Below are 18,550 nucleotides of genomic sequence, written 5' to 3'. Positions count from 1 at the left end.
ATCGACCTGAACACCATATAAATAGTGTCTCCACATCTTTAATGCATGAATAACCGCAGCTAACTCTATATCATGGGTCGGGTAGTTTTTCTCGTGCTTCCGCAGCTGCTTTGAAGCGTAAGTAATAACCTTACCGTGCTGCATCAGTACGCAATCTAATCCCACGCCTGAAGCATCACAATAAACAACATAACCCTCTGAGCCTTCTGGAAGTGTTAAGACTGGAGCTGAAGTTAGTCTGTCTTTCCGTTCCTGAAAGCTGCATTCACAAGCGTCGGTCCATTGGAATTTTGCTGATTTTTGAGTTAGCTTCGTCAATGGTGCCAAAATAGAAGAGAATCCTTCTACAAATCTTCTGTAGTAACCGGCCAGCCCTAGAAAGCTACTGGCCTCCGTAGGTGATGTGGGCCTTGGCCAAGTCTTCACATCCTCAATCTTTTGAGTATCTACTCGAATAACATTAGCTGAAATAATTTGCCCCAGAAAATTAACAAAATTCAGCCAAAACTCACATTTTGAAAACTTGGCATATAGTTCCCGAGTCTGAAGAATTCCAAGAACAGTACGTAGATGATCTGCAATCTTCGTCTCTGATCGAGAATATACTAGAATATCATCGATAAACACGATCACGAATAGATGTAGGAAAGGCCTAAACACATTATTCATCAAATTCATGAACACTGCCGGGGCGTTAGTCAACAAGAATGACATTACCCGAAATTCGTAATGAACATATTGTTGACACCCAATTTTGTCCCGCCTCTCAAAATACCTATTTACGCTTCTAATATTTTAAAAAAATAAAAAATAATATATATTATAATTATTAGCCTCTTTATCAATACTGACACTTCATTATTCTATTACAGTTACTATTATTATTATTATTATTATTATTATTATTATTATTATTATTATTATTATTATTATTATTATTATTATTATTTATTACTATTATCGTTTTGGTATTTTACCAGCTTACGCACATGCATCGCATTTATCTTTGCATAATTGAATAATAGTATTTATTTTACTATGGAATTCAGAATATTATTGCACGACTATTACAACGCCATTTTTTTTATCTGAACACTCATAATTGCATATTTTATATTAAATAATATTTTAATACAAGTTATTTAAATAGGTCCTTTATTTAAATGTAATATCCCAATCGACTCATATTATTTGCGGACAAATTCACAAAACCAGCCCACATTTTAATTCACCCCAGCCCAAATAATTAACCAACATTTCAGACCAGCCCATCTTTTTAATTTTGGCCAGCCCATTCACTTAATATCAGTCCAAAAGAAATTAAACCAGCCGATACCACTGACCCGACCCGGACGGCCCATTCTTTCCCTAAAACCTAATCACCCCCCTTTCCCTATTCTTTTCTCTTCTCTTCTCCGTCGTACCTCCCCTGCTCCCTTCTCCCTTTTCTATCCCTCATCTCTCTCCTCTCCTTCATCTCCCCCACGTGATCTCTGCCACCCCCACTCCGCTTTGTCCCCCCCCCCCCCCCCCACGCTTCTGCCGCCCCATTTCACCCTGTTCCCCACGCTCTTCCCTCTCTCGCTTCCTTCAAACTATAAAGAAAGGGGAGAGATTCGAAAGGAGGAGGGGATTTTGTTTGGTGAAACCCCCCAAGAACCTGGAAGATTTTTCGATTCATGAAATTCCCCAAAAAACAAGTCGTTCAGCCGCAAGAACCCCCCGAAAAATATAAGCTTAACCGCCTGGAATACTTCAGGATATCAGTCCTTTAGCAGTCAGTTTTATTGTTTTAATATCAAGTCAAAGGATACTACAATCATCCAGTATCATCTTTTGCGTTCGTTCACCTTGGTATCGCTTCGAATCCGAGCATCGCAAACTCGGATTTGGCAGTCTTCGAGTGTAGATTGGAGACCCCGCATCCTTTCGCTGCACCTGAAGAAGCCATCTGTCCGCAAAAAAAAAAAAGATAGAAAAACAAGTCCTGGGCCAAAGCCCAATAGGCAGCAACAGCAGCAGTAGCAGTCCTTCAAAATGGGCTGAGCCCATTTAATTTTATTTCAGCCTCTATTTGATTTTTTTTTTTTTTGCATTTAATTTGTATTATTTGACTAACCCATACTTTGTTTTGTTTTCCTAACTTAGATGAATTTTAGTAAATTTAGTGGGTTAGCTTTACTATAATGGGTAGAATTTAAGAGAGAAACTCGCCATTAGTCCCATAAGTTTCTTTTTATGTTGAACTATTTATAGCATATATAATATTTATTTTATTGGAATAATCAATTTGCAAAATAGCATGCCTATAAATTTTGGGTTAAAGGAATCATATTTTGTTCTTACTATTTTAGGAATTTCAGGATTTCACTAATACACAAATATAAATTTAAGTATATTTTATAAATAACTCTTCAAGTTTGAATCAATCGCGCATATTTTTAGCTAAGCATAATTAATAAGAGATAATGAAAAGGAGAAAGAAAGTTCGCACCTTGTCTATATTCCTAAATTGCAAAATCAATTAATATCTCGCCATTTGAGTTGTTTCAAAATATTAAAACACTGCAATCCGCACTCTTTTCCATTTATATGCAAATTGTTATATTTTGCAAATCTTATTTTTTTAAAATAGCATTTTTTTTAAATCCATAGCAATATTTTGTAAGATTATTTTCTATAGTATTATTATATTTTCACTTGAAGCTTTAGCAACATTCTTAAGTTTACTTTAAATAGTTTTATTATTTAAAGCCTTAATAATATTTACAAGTGTTATTTTAAATAGCTTATATTTTCCTTTTAAAACATTAGCAACATTGTAAGCCAATTTCTTAAAATTTAAATGCTACATTTATATCTTTAACTTTAATTAATTAACCTAAGTTTGGCTGGATAACCGTAGTTAACGGATTCTAAAGGATGCCTAACCCCTTCCCTTTAGGATAATATAGAACTCTTACCTAGAATCACACTGATTAAGCAGACTATTAACCGAGGTTTAGTTAGCTTTACCTTAGTTAATAATTAGATGCCCTAATTCACCTTAAAATCAATTAGGTGGCGACTCCTTAAAATAAAGCAATTTAGGAATCTCCAATATGTTGTACTTCTACTTTAACCCGGTTAAAATGGGGTATAACACATATCTGGTTCTGAAAGCTGTCTTCGGAATGTCCTCTTCCCTGACTCTCACTTGGTGGTATCTTGATCTCAGATCTATCTTTGAAAACCATTTGGCACCTTGCAATTGATCGAATAAATCATTGATTCTTGAAGTGGATATTTATTCTTGATAGTCACCTTATTCAACTGCCTATAGTCATTGCACATCCGTAAGGAACGATCTTTCTTCCTTGCAAACAACACAGGTGCTCCCCTCGGTGATGAACTGGGCCTAATAAATCCATTCTAAAGCAAATCCTTCAGTTGCGCCTTTAGCTCTTTCAATTCTGCAGGAGCCATTCTGTAAGGAGGAATAGATATTGGCTCAGTGTCTGGTAACACATCAATAGTAAAATCGATCTCCCGTTCTGGTAGAAGGCCCGGAAGCTCATCCGGGAACACATCAGGAAATTCATTCACTATTGGAACGGATTGAATACTCGATGGCTTTGCTTCTATATCTTGAACCCGGACTAAATGATAAATATAGCCCTTAGCAATTATCTTCCTCGCTTTGAGATAGGAAATAAACCTACCTCTTAGGGATGCTGTATTCCCTTTCTATTCTAGAACCGGCTCTCCTGGAAATTGGAAACAAAACCATTTTTGTTCTGCAATCAACATTAGCATAGCAGGAAGCCAACCAATCCATACCCATAATGACATCAAAGTCTATCATCTTCAATTCAATCAAATCAGCCATAGTATGGCAATCACAAACCACAACCAAACAGTTTCTATATACTTGTCTACCTATTACCGGGTCACCAACAGGAGTAGATACCTCAAAAGGTTTAATTGGCTCGGGTTTCACCCCAATACAATCACCAATATAAGGAGTAATATATGCTAAGGTAAAACTCGGACCAATCAATGCATAAACATCATGAGAGAATACTGATAATATACCTGTGACCACGTCAGGAGAAGAATCAAGATCCTATCGTCCGACCAATACATAAATACGAGGCTGAGGGCCACTCGAACTAGATGCTCCACTTCTTCCCCTGCCTCGGCCTGCTGGAGTATGGGAAGCCTTCTCAAGAGGGCGCACGGACGAAGAAGAGCCAATAGTTGATCCGGTGGGTCGAGCCCTATCTCTATCATTCCTCAATGGACAATCGCGCATCATATGACCAACCCGACCGCAGGCATAACAAACACCTAAACCTAAGCGACGCTGTCCGAAATGTGGCCTGCCACACTGAGTACAACGTGGTAAGGATAGTTTTATCTGGCTGGAATGAACTCAATACTGAGAACCTGGAACTCTTGAGCTTTGACTCGGTCCGGAATAGATGGGGCGGTCAAATCTTCTACCCTCAAATCGAAGAGGTGCACTAGCTACGGATTGGCCTGAATATCTAGAATATTTTTGCCTCTGACCCCCTCTATACTCACTACTAGCACCGATAGATCTGGCCCTCTTACTATGCCCTCTATTAATGTCATGCTCACCCCTGTGCGGCTGCTGCTGCTCTTCTATATTCTGAGCATTAGCTTGAATACGGGAGATGTCCATCCCCTCATGGAGTGAACCTGTCAAGCAATCTTTAATCAAATATGGCCCCAAGCCGCTAACAAACCGATGGACACGGTCCCCCATGTCGGCTACCATAGTTCGAGAATATCTAGCCAAGGAATTAAACCGGAGACTCTACTCTCGAGCGCTCATACTCCCTTGTCTAAGATTCAAAAATCTGTCGACTCAGGCCCGTCGAACCTCGGGTGGCAAATAGTGGCGAATGAAAGCATCTACGAACTCCTGCCATACCGGGGGAGATGCATTTCCCCCTCGAAGATACCCAATTATTGTACCACAAAATGGCTACATTTCGTAGTCTATAGGAAGCCAACTCCACTGACTCAGTATAGGAAGCATGTATTATCCTCAACATTTCAACTATAAAGCCCTGCGGGTCTTCATCCGGCTTCGACCTGAAAACTTCTAGAGGGTTCAAACTCATAAAATCACGGGCTCTGGAACTAGTCGCTCTGTCATCATGAACCGCACCCTGTCGCGGAGCCTGGGCGGCAACTAAATGGGTCAGCAACTGGAATGCGTCTTACAAGTCCTGATCCGGAGCAACGGGAGGAGGGGCTGGAGCCCTTTCATAGGGGCTGGAGCCCTTTCATTCTCTTCTACTACTGGAGGAATAGAGGTAGCATGCGAAGGAGTTGCACTCTGAGCCTCGCTATGTCCTAACTCAGCCAGGGGTTCTTGGCTGCTACCTTCTCCAGCAGCGCCCAGTATTGCGCTGACTTTTTTCTTTCTCAGAGGCATCATTGAAAATTAGACAAGAAAAGATTAGATAGTTGCATCCTTGGCTTGGCTCTATCGCACGATCTAAGATAAGAAAGAAAGGTCAATAGTTCCAAAATATTACCTTCAATCACAAGGATCACTTTTAGTTCAAAATTCCTTCACCTCCAAGAAGTCTCCAAATTCAACACCACAAGAGGAAGAATAATCTAATGATGATCATGGAATTCTTCATGTTAGAATCACTTGGTTTGCCCTTGATTTTGGTCTTAGATCATAAGAAGACTTGTTGAGAGAGTTTTTAGAAGTTTCTAGGTCCAAAAATGGTGAAAATATGATTTAGGGTCGAATTTGGTCTATTTATAGTGGTCCAGAAAATTCTGGACTAACACAACATGTTGCGAAGTTGTGAGGTCGCAAAGCATGCTTTGCTAGACACATATTGTGTCGCAAGCCTCGTAACATCACCAAAATTCACTATCACACTTTACTGCGCAACTGCATCACCACAAAGCGCGCTTCGCTGCTCGCATGTTACACCACATATTGCGCCATAATGTGACACTTTGTCAAACTTTCGTTGAAACTTAACTCGGATGATCCGACGAGTCTTAAACCTTCCCGAGGCTTACTAAACATGGTTTTACTCCCTTATATACCCAAGATGGACATATCTATCCTCGTGACCTCGAAAAATTTGTCCTACTTCCCAAGACTAGGACAACTAGCATTCGGAAAAACTTAACGTATGAAAATGCGAAGTGTAACAATAACTCCTCATATTCTAGGAGGTATGACTCTCTCAAGTTGGACCAAAATTTCTGCTCAAAATTCTGCCAAGTTTTCTCAAAGCTTTGACAAACTTAATTCCTTCAATTTGCTTGATCCTGGAATCTTTTGAAACTTGTTTAGCACTTGTTAAAAGTCCTCCTTAACCTTAAAAGAGTTCCATTATCTCTCCGTCTTACGTTAGTTTACTTACGACGCGAAAATTTTTGAGGTGTAAAAAGGGACAGATCTGAAATTGTTTGTGGATGCTAAATTTGCTATAAAGTACAAACATTAGTTATGTATTGTAATTATTTCAAACTATAGCTGTGAATGGTGAATACCTAGTAGATGTTAGTTATATCATGCAAAATTTCCTTAATTCAATTATATGATCCCATAATATGTGTCTGAATTAATATATATTAAATTTACAATATAAGAATAAAGTATTTTATGAATTTAATTTCAATAAAATTTAATCGTCTACCCTGACAACTTAAGAGAGCATAGACAAATTATTTGTCACAAACCACATGCTTCCGCGGAGACATCTAAAAGAAGATTGTAAATCATGAGACTCATTTCCAAATTAGTGATTTTCTAAATTTCTCCTTTGTTTAAATTGAAGGCTAGGGGTCCCTTCGGGGACCTCCAATAAAATTGGAACAATACAGAGAAGATTAGCATGGCCCTTGCGTAAGGATGACACACAAATCGAGAAAAGGCAAGGGATCCAAAAGCAAAAGAAGAGAGAACCAAAATTGGAGGTATATCTTTCACTAGTAGTAGTATTTCTCTAACAATAACTACAATTTTTTTTATGAACATAATATTCAAGATTAGCAGGAGAAGATGTTTAGGAGAGAACTCCTTGATCTAACCATACACCTAAATAGTCCTTCCAAACCATTTTCAAAGTTGTCAAGGTGAGATTCGAACGATTCCACTCTGACTTCAAAGTCCATTTTTTCTTCTTCGCCTTCGCATGGTATTCTTCCTTTGTTTACCAGTCTTGAAACCAATGACCTTTTAGATTGTTTTGGCTTCAAAAGCGGGTCAGAAAATAAGGACAAGAACATTTGGAAAGTGGAAAGGCGTATCGTGTTAGCTTCCCTTAGTGTTTTAATCATATCTACCGTGTCTTGGTCTGCATCTAGGAATACTGATGATCCTTCAGAAGTCTCATGATCCATTTTCTTCAAGGTCAATATTAATTTCTTCGCTTCTTTCTTTATCTTCTTGTTGGAGGAGGCGAACTTGACGATGTTGGTTTCTGTTGTTGAATCCCCTTTACTCCTTCTGAGAGAGAATTGAAGATCTCTTACGTTTTCCTTACGTTGTAAGACAAGTTCCCTTATAGCGGCACACACATCGAGAAGCCTCTCAGACTTATCCAATAAATCCTTAACCCATTTTTCGTGTTGATGTTGGGAGAAGAATAGGAGAGCCTGAGGCAAGTTAAGTAGATCATTCACACACTTGTATAACTCCTCTAAACCTAGTAGACCATCGTGCATAGTCTGAAATGTCGATTCACTCGATATTTTCAATGTTTTAAGGTTGTTGAGTGCCTCTTCAACTCTTTGAGTTGTTGGATGTGATCTTCCCGGCAAACTGATTGATCTAAAGTGGTTGAATTTTGAAGAAGTAGTCATTGTTGGAATTTTTTTTTTCTTTTTGGTGGAAGGAATATTAACTTTGTGATGTGCAATTAGATTAAACCAGTGTTATCTATATAGCAAATGAAGGAGACAAGATGAGAAGTGTCTTAATAATATTGTAATTAGCATGTGGCAGTAATATGACTATTTCTTGGAATTTGTTAAGTTGCTACACATTTGGCCAACAAAGGCTCTAATAAATTCAATTTCTAATTTAATCTTCACTGTCATGGAATTAAAGAAAATGCGTCACCTTTAATATTGGATCATTAATAGTTTTAATCTCCCTGCCTACCCAACGTTGCTTCATTAGTACCCGATATTGTTAAAGATGCAAACTACACTTAAATTTCAGTAAAGACAAAAATGGCCGGTGATTGTTTGTTATTTGTGTAAACCTTTGTAGGCAGAGTTACATAGTATTTATGTTAATAGAAAGTGCATATAAACTGATCCAATCACTGTCCTTATCAAACAAGAAAAGAAGATGCCAAGTACATTACTTTACTGAAATATAGGTGGATGCCGATTTGCTTTTTCTATGAGCTTAAATTTAATATAGTGGCGGTGCAAATACTATTTTTTGGATATCTACAATAAATAAAGATATATAACCTGATAACTTAAAAACTGTTTATATTGGCGGTACATATTACTTAAACTCTTTTTATATTCGACCCTCCTATTATCGAAGTTATTAGGCGTCTTATTATCAATTTATCACCATGTTCACTGTCTAAGATTTTGCTTAAGACGATCAGGTGATCTTAAGATAATAAAGGCTCCATAGATGATATAACTCCAAAGCTTCTCACTTCTCAAGTTCACATGTTTAGCACATAATACTGAGAAAAGGCTTAAAATTGCTGGTTCTCTAAAGGAAGCGCACATGTGCTTACAGAAAGCAGTCACTTAAAGTGTTTAATGGGTTTAAGGAACTTCCATATGCTGTTCTAAAACTACAAGTAATTTACTCATTTCCTTATTTAAAGAAATTTTGTAATTTATGTTGTAACGTTCATGACCGAGAGGAGGTCGGCGAGGGTAGGTTATACTATAGAGAAGGAATGTCAAGGCCTTTTGGCTGGCAAAATTATGAAAAAAGGGTTCAAATGATATTTTAGGCGAATTTCACATAAAAATGAAAGAGGAAACTGAAGAGCTTCATAAGGTATAGCATAAGTTCGCACGATATGCGCGCTTTGGGCTCGAACATGGCGTACCCCAAGGAACAAATACATGTGATCTATTTAATTGGGCCAAAGCGGACAATGCACGCCATAGCCTAGGATCGTGACTTGTGACAAATATGGTATCGGAGCCGGGTATTCCCTTTCTATGGTGGTAGAGAAATCTCAATGAGGATGCTGAGTAACCAAGGGGTGTATGTGTCGGCCATGAAGGAGTGTGTTACACCCCGCACTTTCATAGCATGAGCATGACACGTACATCACCGTAGTAATGGAGTATCGGAGACGTCCCATGATGTTTTGGAAGGTACAAGCCATGAGAAGTATGTAACAATTAAGTAAAGGATGAATTACGATCTCGTAAGTCGTAATCGGGAAAGACTATTTTGAAACACGAGAACATGGCCATTATTAATATAATGAATGATAAATATCATGTATGGAGAGTTCTGGAAGATTTCGAGATCAAGCAAATCGAAGAAAATAAGTTTGACGAAAATTTGAAAAATGTTGGGCAGATTTTTAGTCAACTTTGGAAGGGCATATCTCCTAGTATATTAGGAGATTTAAGGTGTTTAAAAATCTTAAAATGAAGTTCGTCGAGTCTAGTTTCTAATGCAACAAACCGCTCGTCGATAGGACCTCGGAGTAGAGAATTATGAACGTTACAAACTGAGCTGTCAACGCAGAAACAGGGCTGTTACAATACCACTTCAGTACTGCCGACTTAACCACTATAAAAGGGATTAAAATCCCATTTTTCTTCATCAAAAATCCTCCAAAATGTTCCAGAATTTTCAGCCAACAAAAGGGGCTCTTATGCCCCCTAGAAATGAGGATTTTGAGTGAAATTTAAGCTACGGAATATCAATCAAGGTCCCAGCAACATGTAGACGCGATTATAATTTCATTTTTGTGTAGGAGTAGCTTGGGAACAAGTAAATATTGAAGATCTTGTTACATTAGCAAATACAAGGTATGAATCATTGAATTTCTTTTCTTTATCAACATTGATTAAGGAATAATTGCAAGAATAAAAGTTATAGTTGTTGTATTGGCGTTGTTGGCTTATGGATTGAGGGTTGAAAGGAATTTTGGATGAAAATACATATATTCATCTTGTATGATGTTGGTATTGTTGTTGTTGATTGTTTGTTGATATTATGATTTCGGGCTAGGCATATAAACAGGGGAGATGCTGCCCGAATTTCGACAAAATTTAAAAGGATTTTAATTAAGGGCTTAAGACGAGCGTATGATGATGATTCTAACAATAGTATGAATGGTTGTATATGTATATTACGAGGCTACGAATAATCTTAAGTGAATTGCAAGACGGGAAGTAAGTTGGAAGTCGCTAAATTATCTTCCAGGTATGTTAAGGCTAGTCCCTTTCTTTCTAAAGGCATGATCCTTTCGTTATAAACCTTTGTGTCATACCCATAATATCATTGGTTTCACCAACGCTAGAAGTCCACGAATTTCGTGATCCTTATGATGTTATTGAGCTTCTAAAGGCATGATTCTTTTCCTACCAAACCATGCATGAATTCCATGAAAATTTACATTTTCAAGAATGTTAGAGATTCATGACTCTTAAAGTTTTTATGATGGTAAAGATGAATAATTTTTTGTATGATAACCATGACGATGATTATGAGGGATTTATTTATCAAAGCGCCAAGGCATACGGATTTCATGTTATTATGAAATGATTTTATTTATAGAGATTTTCCATGCACATGAGCTTTATATTAGTATGAGGTGACTGAGCTTACTTTGCAATTTCTTAATCTCCTTCATTGTTGGTAATCTCACCTTATGACCCTTGTTCCTTCAAGGTGGGATAAACGATGATGATTGATCCATAATATAATCGGAGGCTACCGACCTTACGTCACTCCGATATAGTTGTGGCTTTGATTAGGATCATATGCATGCTTTATATATATGTATGTATTTTCTCACACCGCGCCGCACTATAGTCGGTCGGGCATGGCACGTAGATGTGCACACCACTGCAGTGGGCATGTTATGATATTGCCCCGGACGCAGGTTAATGATGATAACACCGAGCCTTAATGGCCGGGCATGATACTATATATATGACACCGAGCCTTAATGGCCGGGCATGGTACTATGTATATGTATAGATTTTTTTTTTTTAAAAGGCTAAGCATGCATGACATCCGCTTTATGAGGCATTCAGATTTACAGTTTATCTCTCTTATTCCATGTTACCTTTCATATCTATGTTATGGTGTTATTCATGCCTTACATACTCAGTAAATTATTCGTACTGACGTCCCTTCTTGTGGACGTTGCGTTTCATGCCACGTAGGTGTATACAAATGAGTAGAGGATATTGCTAGAAGATGTTCCAGCTGGATTGGCGAGCTCCATTCTCTTCCAGAGTTTGCCGAGTCAGAGTATCTATGTTATGGTATATTGATTTATGTTAGAGACTTTGCAGACAGAGTCACGTATATATCATTGTCAGTCTTGCAAGCGGCTCTGCAAGCCGATGTATCATTATGCATTATGTTACAAATTTCATATCATTACAGATTTTACTTGATTTGAGAAAGACGAAAAGAATGTTTTTTTTTTTTGAAAAACTTTCATCATGCATTTCATTTCGTGATTTAAGAGTCCAGTGAGATTATGAATATAACGAGAACCAGCGGGTTCGCTCGGATCTAAGTAAAGGGTCGGGTGCCCATCATGCCCTATCAGGACTGGGGTGTGACAAATTGGTATTAGAGCAGTTCGTCCTAGGGGTTGTCTGCAAAGTCGTGTCCAGTCGAGTCCTGTTTATGGTGTGAAGCGCGCCACATTTATAAACAGGAGGCTACGGGGCATCTAGGGTGGTTACCCTTCTTTCTCATCTTAGATCGTGCCATAGAGCTAAATCATAGGATATGACGTCCCTGATTCTTACCCCAATTTTTTTTATTATGTCGCTACGAGGAAATTGCTTCGAATTGAAGTTTTTCATTCGAAAGGTATGTTTCCTATTTTATTAATATGGATAGACGTTGATATAAGAACTTGAGCAAAATATTATGGGTATTTGTGATTGCTCTGTGGGGCATTGGATGTGTTTTCTGGGCTGTGTGCACGAATGAGGTAGTATGAATTATAGAGGAAACTCTGCCGAAATTTTTACAAATTGAATTGTTTGCATGTTTATAAAGAAAGAGTAAAGGGAAAATGTGACCATCAGCCGTTTGGTAAGTCATGATTGAAGGAACAATTATGGGACGGTTTCAAAGAGAAGTTTTAGAACGATTTTAATTTAATTTAAGGGAGGAATCCTGGAGGGAAAAATGATTAGTAGTTAAGAAACTGGGATGAGTTGCATCCGAGATTTCGACGGATTGGGACCTATTGGAAACATAAAGAAAGTTGACATCAGGAACTCAAATGCAGTATTACGATTTATAGATTAGATTGGTTAGTAAGTGATAACAAAAAGATATTGATATGGGAAGGAAGTTAACAAGTACGGGAAAGTTCCACCCTAGAAGTATATATATAGATATACAAGATCAAGATGGGTTTGTACTTATAGTGGAATGTTCTGCAAACTTCTAAGTAGATACTATTAAGTGGTAAACGGGAAAAGAGCACTTTAAGAGCAACGAAAATCTAGGAGGACCTTCAGGACAGAAGTACGAGAAAGTGCGGTTATGAACTGATTAAAGGAAGTTATGTGATTGGCGACTATTGGCGGAAGTTTAATAAATTAATAAGGTTGGCCAAGGGTAGACAGTGATGGCATACGACAGTGGACTTGGGATAGAGATACGATTATAAAGGAAACAAGACGAATATACGAGAAATAAACATACCTACGAGCAAGCTATGCTATCGTAAAGGGAAATAAGAAATGAACGAAGGAAGAAAGAGAAGGGCGTATTTTACTAAAATTTCATGATAAGAACAAGAATCGGCGAGACATTAGAAGGACTATGACGCATGATTATGATACAAACAATTAGTTGAGAGAAAACATGGGACACTATGAGCTAAATTAAGAAAAGGACGGATCGCGAGAATATGAGAGAAAGTATCGACTTTTACTGGTATGATATAAACCCAACTCGGAATCAAGAACCAAGAGTAAGAGAAATCTCAAAGGTGTTGGGGAAAGGATGTCTACGACTACTTATAAGTGGATGGAGATGCGATGAAAGTATGATTAATGATATATTTCTCGATATATAGGCTCGGGTGAAGGGCAAGCTTCGATGTAAGGAACTCTTTAAGTGGTGGCTTGACGGATAAGGTATGTAAGGTGTTCGTTTCCTTTTTTCTTTGGCACGAACCCAACTAGAACATGAACATGAGCGTTCCATAACAACTTCACTCCATTCCCATGCTTTGTATATCAAATCTTAATGTCTTGTTATTTGATTGATTCTTGGAAATATTATTTTACTCATCATCGATTATTCCTTTGGGCTCGATACGAATTCCATAAGCTATTCGGGGGCTATCGACCTCATGTCCCTCCGAAAGGCCAAGGCTAGATCATTGACTTCTCATTCAAAAATCAGCCTCAGAACATTGCGCTTTCCTTCCGCATCGCGGGAGAAAAGCGGAGTCCTGCACAGAAGGCCTCAAGACATTGCGCTTTCCGTCCGCATCGCGGAAGGAAAGCAGAAGGTCTCAGAGCATTGTGCTTTCCTTCCGCATCGCGGAAGAAAAGCAGAATCCTGCACAGTTTTTTTTCGAACCAGACCAATAATGGTATATACGTATGAATAAATGTAATGCACTATTCTACGGCTGAAGGAGCATGGTATAGTCGGGCATGATATGAGAAGCCTAACGAATTCTAATGTCACCATTGATTCATTAACCTAGGGGACTATTAGGAATGAAGGAAGGAAGTGGTTTGAGTTGTGTCCAATATGTGTGGGCATTTGACTTGATACAAGAATTCAATTAGTATAAGAGAAATAAGTCAAACCACGCGATGATAGTAACTCCGACATTATATGGACTAGAGGAGTTGAAGGATCGCTAGGGTCGGCCAATTGACTACCAAAGACGGTCAACACTCGAATGTTACTGGTATATGAGGACATTCTTAGACGAATTAGAATATTCCCTAGTACAGAAGAAGGAAATGTACTGGTTTGAAGGAGACAAAAGTTCGAGATGAACTAATACAACAAGGATGTGCTAAAGGAAAGTGAAAATGGACTAAATGCATGTATATTATGAGACAGACATGGGAAAGGAGGCATGACAAGATAATAAAGGTTTAGCAAACCAAGGAAATAAGTTTTGTCAATGCAATACGTTGTGCTCCGGGCTACGATTCGAATCGGTCATACCAGAGAAACTATTTTTGTTACAAGTAAATATGCAGCAAACGTACCCCAAAAAGGTAATGGAGGAAGTGAGAAGGCCTATAAATGATCAAGGATAAGTATCAGGGACAGACAGGATTACTAAAGAAAAACAAATCGCGGCGTTGGAAGAGATGAGAGTTTTAAAAGAGAAATATTATAGGAATCTCAATGATCGTCAAAAGAAAGAAAGACAGTATGTCTATGGATAGCATGACAACAGTAGTACCTGAGACTAGAAAACATCTCCTGCGTCGTGAAATCATAAGTCATCGTTTATATCAAGTCGTGAGAGTATATGTCATAGGACCATATAAATAATCGTCCTGATGAAATGGCTAGTAAAATGGTGTGGGGACGACGATAAATATTTGAAGAGGAATGGAAGCTAGTTAAGTCTCAATTAGCCGCTGCTATAGGTGAGCCAAGGACTTAAAGAGGGAAGCACACTTGTATTGAAAGGAAGTTGTGATAAGTAAGATTTTATTTTAGTTTCATGCCAATGATTTATCTTGTAATGATGTTAAGATTAGAGGAGAGGAAAGATTCAACCAAGGATTTGAAAATATTTTGAATAGTGGATTAGTATGTTGTAAGTATAATCTTATGATAGGGGATAACAACGATGATAAGAAAATATTGTGTACAAGTGTATAAGGAATGGTGCTGAGGATTGTTGTATGGGTCGAATGGAGTCCCATTTGAATATAGATCTCTTGGCTAGGCATTTTTGACGCATTAGATGAGTAATCTGAGGTAAAGTAGTTAATGAGAATAATAAGCCATTGGCAAGGAAATGCTATTGCAAGCTGTCTGGGCGCTACCATAGGTGGAACTATAATAACATTGCAAGGCATTAAGGAGTTTGATAAAAGAATTAAAAAGGAGATGGAATGATATGTATATAAAATCGATTAATACTAAGAGTGTAATCTAAAGTAGTACTAGAGAAGCAAGCAAAGAAAAGTGCCACAGCTAAATAAGAAAGTTTCCCACTAGTAGAGAAATAGGAGGGACTAAGTCAACGGAAGGTGAAGTCGTGAAGACAAGATCGCAGGAAAAGGATTCAAGGATATAACTAAAGGAGATGGAAATTTAAGGAATTAAGAGGTCCGCTTGATTGGTAAATCGAAATGACAGATAATTGCGTCAAACTATGGGAAAGACTTATTAAGTGATAATCGGGAAAAAGTTAAAAGTAGAAGGAGAAACCCAAAGGAAACGATCAAAGGATATTGCGTTTGATTAGATCAATCGGGTGACAACGAAACCTCGTGGAACAAGAAACATGATGGCTCTTATTGGAAAAAGGAACAAATGAAGGTTACCGACAAAAGAAAGAATGAAAAGATCCGAATTTGCTGTATGACTAAGAATCTTGGTTATTTTTCGACAAACTTCTGAATTCACCCCTAATTTATTAGCCGAACTAAGGATCAGAAACTTTAAGCGTAAACTAAAGGAAATGAATCATTAAAAGAAGAGGTTTGAGAGGTTTTCGATATAAGTACAAGGATTGTCGTTAGTTAGCCAAGTGCCAGAAGTCCAATTGAAGGAAAGAGAAATTAAGCAAGACATTTCGGTGTTAAACTAGTTGAAAGACAAAGTACCGCAAAGATTAATTCGTCTGCTATAAAAAGCAAAGGATGCTAAATGTGATCAACATAGAGGTTATCTTTAAGAAAGTAAGGATAAGAATAAGTCAACTCCAAGAAGACAAAGGCTTGGGACATCTGTGAAACGTAAGAAAAATACGGGGGATCGAAGAGAACAAGAATTTCTAAATAAAAAAAAAGATGGCATCAAAAATTGGATAGAAGTGTGGTAAGTACTGGATGAAAGGGCATACAAGAATGTAAACAACGAAGGCTAAAGAGACATGAAAGCGATAAAGCATGGAGAGTTAGTAGACAGACAAATAATAAAAAAAGGGATGACCTCGAGTACAGGCATAAATTTTGGCTACAAAAGAGGAAGGATAAACTGCATAATTCGGACAAGTTCAGCTTTAAGTGAGTAAGTCATACTACAAGTAAGTAAAGTAAATACCGACAAATACGGGTAAAAACAGACATCTACCTCGGAGCGAACTTTACCTCAACATTCGAGGACGAATGTTTTTGAAGGGGGGGGGGGGAGAGAATGTTACACCCCGTACTTTCAGAGCATGAGCATGACACGTACATCACCGTAGTAATGGAGTATCGGAGACATCCCATGATGTTTTGGAAGGTACAAGCCATGGGAAGTATGTAACAATGAAGTAAAAGATGAATTACGATCTCGTAAGTCGTAATCGGGAAAGACTATTTTGAAACACGAGAACATGGCCATTATTAGTATAATGAATGATAAATATCATGTATGGAGAGTTCCGAAATATTTCGAGATAAAGCAAATCGAAGAAAATAAGTTTGACGAAAATTTGAAAAATGTTGGGCAGATTTTTAGTCAACTTTGGAAGGGCATATCTCCTAGTATATTAGGAGATTTAAGGTGTTTAAAAATCCTAAAATGAATTTCGTCGAGTCTAGTTTCTAATACAACAAACCGCTCGTCGATAGGACCTCGGAGTAGAGAATTATGAACGTTACAAACTGAGCTGTCAACGCAGAAACAGGGCTGCTACAGTACCGCTACAGTACTGCCGACTTAACCACTATAAAAGGGATTAAAATCCCATGTTTCTTCATCAAAAATCCTCCAAAATGTTCCAGAATTTTCAGCCAACAAAAGGGGCTCTTATGCCCCCCTAGAAATGAGGATTTTGAGTGAAACTTAAGCTACGGAATATCAATCGAGGTCCCGGCAACATGTAGACGCGATTATAATTTCATTTTTGTGTTGGAGTAGCTTGGGAACAAGTAAATATTGAATATCTTGTTACTTTAGCAAATACAAAGTATGAATCACTGAATTTATTTTCTTTATCAACATTGATTAAGGAATAATTGCAAGAATAAAAGTTATAGTTGTTGTATTGGCGTTGTTGGCTTATGGATTGAGGGTTGAAGAGAATTTTGGATGAAAATACATATATTCATCTTGTATGATGTTGGTATTGTTGTTGTTGATTGGTTGTTGATATTATGATTTCGGGCTAGGCATATAAACAGGGGAGATGCTGCCCGAATTTCAACAAAATCTAAAAAGATTTTAATTAAGGGCTTAAGATGAGCGTATGATGATGATTATAACAATAGTATGAATGGTTGTATATGTAGATTACGAGGCTACGAATAATCTTAAGTGAATTTCAAGACGGGAAGTAAGTTGGAAGTCGCGAAATTATCTTCCAGGTATGTTAAGGCTAGTCCCTTTCTTTCTAAAGGCATGATCCTTTCGTTATAAACCTTTGTGTCATACCCATAATATCATTGGTTTCACCAACGCTAGAAGTCCACGAATTTCGTGATCCTTATGATGTTATTGAGCTTCTAAAGGCATGATTCTTTTCCTACCAAACCATGCATGAATTCCATGCAAATTTGCATTTTCAAGAATGTTAGAGATTCATGACTCTTAAAGTTTTTATGATGGTAAAGATGAATAATTTTTTTTATGATAACCATGACGATGATTATGAGGGATTTATTTATCAAAGCTCCAAGGCATACGGATTTCATGTTATTATGAGATGATTTTATTTTATAGAGATTTTCCATGCACATGAGCTTTATATTAGTATGAGGTGACTGAGCTTACTTTGCAATTTCTTAATTTCCTTCATTGTTGGTAATCTCACCCTATGACCCTTGTTCCTTCAAGGTGGGATAAACGATGATGATTGATCCATAATATAATCGGAGGCTACCGACCTTACGTCACTCCGATATAGTTGTGGCTTTGATTAGGCTCTTATGCATGTTTTATATATATGTATGTATTTTTGTCACGACCCGGCTAGGGGCCGTGACGGGTACCCGGGGCAACCCTCCGAGCACCGCTCGTATTATTACTACTTGTACTCATTAGCAATCAATTATCCAATTCATGCTCAATTCATAAAAAGAAATCGTTTCATTTAGAACAAAATACTTTTATACACATGAGCTCTTAGGCTAGCAAAACAATTCATATATACATATACATGCATAAAGATCCTGCCACAAAAACCATATGACCCACATCGAGTAT

The 18,550-nt window shown here is 37.7% G+C and overlaps 1 protein-coding gene and 1 non-coding gene across 2 annotated transcripts; one reads left to right on the top strand and one right to left on the bottom strand.

Moving 5' to 3' along the window:
* The first annotated feature begins 6,834 nt into the window (after positions 1-6,834).
* LOC132620530 (U6 spliceosomal RNA) lies at positions 6,835-6,935 on the top strand. The gene has a single exon (XR_009574977.1). It is a non-coding gene; the product is annotated as a U6 spliceosomal RNA (small nuclear RNA).
* Positions 6,936-7,038: 103 nt separating this feature from the next.
* Positions 7,039-7,854, bottom strand: LOC132620148 (uncharacterized). The gene has a single exon (XM_060334849.1). It carries the CDS (start codon positions 7,852-7,854, stop codon positions 7,039-7,041), a length of 816 nt encoding a protein of 271 aa, XP_060190832.1.
* Positions 7,855-18,550: the final 10,696 nt, after the last annotated feature.

Source organism: Lycium barbarum, chromosome 11 (genome assembly GCF_019175385.1).
Source record: "Lycium barbarum isolate Lr01 chromosome 11, ASM1917538v2, whole genome shotgun sequence".
In the NCBI taxonomy this organism is placed as follows: domain Eukaryota; kingdom Viridiplantae; phylum Streptophyta; class Magnoliopsida; order Solanales; family Solanaceae; genus Lycium; species Lycium barbarum.
This window is presented reverse-complemented; position numbering and strand designations above follow the sequence as displayed.

What these genes read in the sequence shown, in the direction of transcription:
- LOC132620148 (XM_060334849.1), bottom strand. Translation starts at nt 7,854, where the DNA reads ATGACTACTTCTTCAAAATTCAACCACTTTAGATCAATCAGTTTGCCG.